Source organism: Myotis brandtii, unplaced genomic scaffold (assembly GCF_000412655.1).
Source record: "Myotis brandtii unplaced genomic scaffold, ASM41265v1 scaffold516, whole genome shotgun sequence".
Classification (NCBI taxonomy): Eukaryota; Metazoa; Chordata; class Mammalia; order Chiroptera; family Vespertilionidae; genus Myotis; species Myotis brandtii.
This window is the reverse complement of record NW_005369676.1, coordinates 1,046,911-1,052,976: the sequence shown is the minus strand read 5'-3', so window position 1 is coordinate 1,052,976 and position 6,066 is coordinate 1,046,911. Positions and strand designations below refer to the sequence as shown.

General features: G+C 36.6%; 1 protein-coding gene across 1 annotated transcript in view; it reads right to left on the bottom strand.

The window, feature by feature from the left end:
• Window positions 1-2,333: 2,333 nt before the first annotated feature.
• Window positions 2,334-6,066, bottom strand: part of SACS (sacsin molecular chaperone) — a gene marked incomplete at its 3' end in the record, with an annotated part of 25,394 nt that continues 21,661 nt past the window's right edge. Inside the window, exons 6-7 of the mRNA XM_005877289.1 lie at window positions 3,455-4,940; window positions 2,334-2,425 (exon numbers count right to left, since the gene is read on the bottom strand). Coding sequence (XP_005877351.1) covers window positions 2,334-2,425; window positions 3,455-4,940 — 1,578 coding nt within the window. The remainder of the gene's footprint in view (window positions 2,426-3,454; window positions 4,941-6,066) is intronic.

Sequence of the window (6,066 nt, the reverse complement as noted above, 5' to 3'; positions counted from 1 at the left end):
AACAAGGAAGGAAGATGCCCAGGACACAGTTACCCATCACCCATATAGCCAAATAAAAATACTGAAAAAGATTATTAAATAACAATAAGAATGGTAGCCTAACACTTAAATCAAGGTTTAAAAAAAGTGAACATGAAGACAATTCCTGGGAGAACCAAGTCACACATTATGGATGACAAACAAAACAGTGAAGACATCCCATCTAGTGTAATAGTCCAAAGAACATTACCAAAAGCCAGAGACAAAATATACTGTGAACGAAATAATCCCAAAATAGCAAATCAGAATCCACACTAGATGAGAAAATGAAGACATACAAAGTGAGAAGACTCAACTCTGTAAAGATGTCAAATTACCTAAATTAATATATATATTTTAACTCATAACAACAGGTACCCCATCCACCTAAAGCTAGAAAAGCAAGTTGTTGCCATTCCCTGTGCAACAGGGTATTTAAAAATCTTTGAGTAAAAGCACAGTATTATTCTATTGGCCTTGTACCCTTTCTACCTGACTAGTTCTGAATAACTTTTGGCAGATTTCTAAATTCATATCCACCTCAGAAACTATTGGCCATTAACGAAAATATTCTCTTCAAAAGAAGGTAATACATCGGACAATGAAATACCACAGCAATAATAAAAAAAGATCTACAACTCCATGCAAAAACCTTGATGATGTCACAAATATTAAAGTAATAGAAGCAGACACAAAGAGTACATACTGTTTGATTCTTTTTATAGATAGAACAAATAACTAACTGAATTTAGTCAGTGCTATTAAAAGTCAGGATCATGGTTATCCCTGAGTGAGCAGGACTGAAAAAGGCATGGAAGGAGTTTCTGGGTGTTGGCGATCTTGTTTGTTTTTTTATCTAGGTGTTTTCAGTTTGCAAAATTTCATTAAGCTTACATTTATAATATGCACACCTTTTTGTATTCATATTATATTTCAATGTAAAGTTTTTATACCAGAATATAGTAACTTCGATTGTTATTTGAAAAATAACAATTTGTAAAACTTTGGAGCAAACAATGGCAGGGTTATAGGAATGCATATTCAGATTCCCAAAAAAGCTACTTGAAGATGACAGTTCCCATCAATGTCACCATCCCTACCTCATAGTTACAGATTCCTTATGGTAAACAGTATTTACATATTCATTTTCCTTTAGTCTCACTTTGACTCCATCCTTAATTTGCCTCCCCCATTCCAATTCCTTTAGTTTATATTTAAATGAATTAAGCTGTACAATCATTACAACTTTTCCTTCTGTCATTACCTTTGAAAATAGCATATGCTATAAAAGACACATCACAAATAATATGCTTTACAACCTTAACCAGTGAAGTAAAACCAGAATTTTCAAGACAATATCTAACTTAGAAAAAGTTTAGGCAATCGTTTTAGAAGGGAAAGGATGCTTGCAAAAGTTGCAAGATAATATCAAACTTAAAACCATAATAATTTCCCCCCAAAACTATTCTATCTTTTCCTAAAAAGAATTCTTAATAAAGGGTACCCATCCTTTGCTAGAGCCCAAGGAGTCCCTTTTCCTGATATTGTTGTGAGTTCATTTTATCTGTCTGCATTTCCCTGAAGTGACACAGCACAACTACACAAAACTGTGTAAGGCAAAGTGGTATGGGCAACAGAACATGACTGACAAGGTACCCATGAGCTGAAGACCCTGAACTTAACCACTTTCTCTCCTTATCTGCGCAATCTGAGACAACAGCTGTCCTCATTACTGCACACACTACAAGGTATGAGGTCAAGGGCTCAAATGAGGAAAGAAATGAGGAAGGATGGAAAGTAAAGTTCTGTGCAGGCATAAGATATTATTTCCATCAATGTATACCCCATAATGTGACAGGAGAGTTTCTTTTTTTTTTTTTAAAAAAAGTATATTTTTTATTAATTTCAGAGAGGAAGGGAGAGGGGGAGAGAGATAGGAACATCAGTGATGAGAGAGAATCATTGATCGGCTGCCTCCTGCACATCCCCTACTGGGGAAACCTGGGCATGTGCCCTGACCAGAAATCGAACTGTGACCTCCTGGTTCATGGGTCGATGCTCAACCAAGAAGCCACGCAGGCCAGGCAGGAGAGAATCTTAAATACAACTTTGGATTATTTCAGATGTCAGAATCCAGTATTGAAACATCTTAAAATATAACAATTATATTAGGTTGAACCATATGAAATTGTTGACTTATAGGACTAAAACAGAAAACTATTGGCAATTTCATATTGGTTCAACTTAATAGAAAACTTATAAAAACTTTATTTTTTTATAAATAGGTTTATTTTGAAAAAGCTAAACTATAATACCTCGGGTTTGGGCAGCTTCCTTTAAAGCAGCTAGAAGGTGAGGCTTCAAGTTATCCAAAATAAATCTTCCTTCAAGGCCTGGGAAAAGGGACCTAAAAAGTGAAAGGACCACAGCAATTATAATCTTCTAACACTTCTAAAATAAAATAATTAAATAATTTCAAGCCAATTAAATGTACTATTTTATATAAATGAACACACACATCAAATCACACAATAATATTTCTTGATCAAATATTAATGAGCCTTCACTTTAAACCATGAGGGCATCATGCACCACATGCATACCCAGAAATACTCTATAAACATTTCAGAATAAAATTAATTTTATCTTCTGAAATGCCAATATACAAGCTTAGCTATAAAGAATTACTTAACTGCCGAAACCGGTTTGGCTCAGTGGATAGAGCGTCGGCCTGCGGACTGAAAGGTCCCAGGTTCGATTCCGGTCAAGGGCATGTACCTGGGTTGCGGGCACATCCCCAGTAGGAGATGTGCGGGAGGCAGCTGATCGATGTTTCTAACTCTCTGTCTCTCTCCCTTCCTCTCTGTAAAGAATCAATAAAATATATTTAAAAAAAAAAAAGAATTACTTAACTGTATTTTAATTCATTTAAATTTCATAATTCATTGACAAATCTGTTATTATTTGCACTTAATAACCATTGTTTTCAGTATTTTGTTATTAAAATTTCCAAAAAAAAAAACCAAACAATTGCTAGGAGAACTTTTTTTAAACTTGATTTTAGAGAGAGAGGAAGGTGTGGGGGAAAGAAACATCTATTTGTTGTTACACTTATTTATGCATTCATTGGTTGATTCTTGCATGTGCCCTGACCAGGGATCAAACACACAACCCTGGCATATGGGGATGATGCTCTAACCAACTGAGCTACCTGGCCAGGGCTCGGATAACTTAACTGATAAACGTGAATATTTTCACTTTAGGATGTAAAAATGTATCCATTCATATTTAAAAAGTATTATATTTCTGCAAAAGTCTTCCTTATTATAAAAATCTACATCGATAATTGATGAATTTCATAATAAAGGACTGTAAATGTGGGCAGGGGCAGGAGTCTCTAAGAGTAAATCCATATTTTTAAAAGTGTGGTCTATACCTTGGATAGTCTTCTGAGGTAATATAAATAACATCTTGATCTGATACAGATGAGGAGAAGGGAATAAAATTTCCATTTTGTAAAGGTAGCAGCTCCAACCCAAGCAGTTCACTATAAGCTTGGTCAGACAGCACGAATTCTAAGAGGTGAAGCTTTTCTTCAGCACTACCCAGGTGTACAGACTTCCTCAGCACCTGCCGCACCCACGCAGGTGTCACCTTCCGCACAGGTTTCTCACTGGAGACAGTGAGCTGCACGGCTGCAGCCAGATTCGCTGGTACCTTGACTATCTGCTTTCCTGAGCTATGGAGGTAGTTGAGCACAGTCTTTGTGTGTTCCAAACTTTCATCAAGTTCTGAGAAGTAAGCCTGCTCCAACTTGACCCAGTGATTGCTAATAGAATAAATAACTGCATTCTGGAACAGCTCGCTGAATAGAGGCTCTAATACCGGTTGCCAGTGCACCTTGACTTTGTTCACATCAGGCCAAAGCTTATAGATTATGTCAACTGACAAGGGCAAATCGGAGCTCTTCTTTGACTCCAGGCGTTTTATAGAATCTAAGATCAGAGTAGCATAGGCTTTAGGGACAACATTCATGATCAGAAATTCATTCCATAAGGCAGCTGGATCTCTCCACTGGTCCAACTCTCTCCATTTTATGCTTCTGCGATTGTCAGTCAGGCCAAAGAACCCACTGATGTGAACGGGAAGGCCCGTTTTACTCTCCTCGCCAGGAGGCAAGGGAAGAAAACAAAATGCTTTTCCTGAGAAATCAGATGTTGCTCCTTTTTCTTCATCATCTCTGTTTGATAAAGACATAGCTATTCCAATGGTTGGGACGAATTTCAATTCATCAGCTAAAGAATCAAGTTTACTACTCATTCCTCGCCCACCCACACTGTTACACACCAACCAAGATGTCTTTTGTGTGTCCTTCGTACTCTCGTCTTCTAAAACTATATTTATATGATATGTTACACAGGTTATGCTATTGCTTGGAATCTTTTTACAATAGTTACTTATAGCAGTTTCCAGAATCTTGACAGAATTTGGCCGTTCCTGTTTCAGGGCCTTATTCTCACTAGCAGTCACTTTAAACACTAGTTTCTCTGTTCCATCAGCCTCTCGGACATGTAAGGAGACATCCTGCACACTTTTGAGAAACAGCAGCACTGTGTCTGCATCTGCCCTAAAAGATTCAAACAACTCAAGAACCTTTTGCTTATTGTAGAGGTTACTACTAAGCTGAGAAGGTTGTAGGCGAAGAGGAAAACGGAAAAATGTTCCTGGAAAATGGCCGTTTATAAATGTTTCCTTGGAGCTTCCAAAAATGCCAATAAATGGTGCAAACTGGTCTGAAAGTTCACTAATTTCTTCGCTGTCATCTTTGAGATTCCAACATTGACCTGATTCGTGCGGACCAAAAAGTGTTTGATGAGGATCCAACATCCCAATCTGGTCACCACTAAAAATACAAGGAACATCTGTAAAAAAAATAAAAAAATAAATAAAAAATAAAATTAAGCAGTCATGATCAACTCTGAAGTTTAATGGACAGTTATAATTACACTTACAATGCATAATTACTATAAAAATATTACACCATTTGCAACTGCATGAATGGAACTGGAGAGCATTATGCTAAGTGAAATAAGCCAGTCAGTGAAAGATAAATACCACATGATCTCACTCATTTGTGGAATATAAGGAACATTATAAACTGATGAACAAAAACAGATACAGAGGCAAAGAAGCATCAGACAGACTATGTGTGTGTGTGTGTGTGGGGGGCCGTAAGGGTGGCTGGGGGGAAGTCAATGGGGAAAAAAAGGAGACATATGTACTACTATTTGTAATACTTTAAACAATAAAATAAAATTTAACTAAGTTTTCAAATTAAAAAATAAAAATATTACACATGAAAAAGCATAAGCCATAAAGTGACTCCAAAACAGATTTATCTAAAGAAAAAAACTAAATTTATCACAAAAATATAATTCTTTGAACATGAATAATGATTTCTCTCTTGACTCAATAAGTACCAGCATAAAGATTATACATGATTATTATGAAAACCTAAGATATATCTCCCAACACTTATTAAAGAACAATTAAAATGTGTAAAGAGTCATTCGATATCTACACTCCAGACACATTTTTTGTATAGCATGACCACTAAATTGATATAAATTGCTTCACCTGTTCTTTAACCAAAGGCAAAGTGATATTTAACCCTGGCAGAAAAATTAGACATGTCAGAACTGCTGTATCGTGAGAAATCCTTCAACATGGTGCTTTTAAGGACTTCCCGAAGGTAATCTGGATGTTTTGCCTCCCATGCTGACTATAGCACCTAACCTTCATGCATGATGCAACTCCAATGAAGTTCACCTTTAATATTTTTTGTCATCAACTGCAGGCTCAGTTGTCACAACCACCAATTCCTAAGCTCTCATGTATTTAAAGCCAGAAATGTTACATCCAAAAACCTAGCTGCGATTTAAATTGGTCAAAAGTGTGGTCTGTGACACCCTCGTCCATAGACTGTGTACACACTCCTATTATTAAAATTACTAGAGGCCCGGTGCACGAATTCGTGCACTGGGCGGG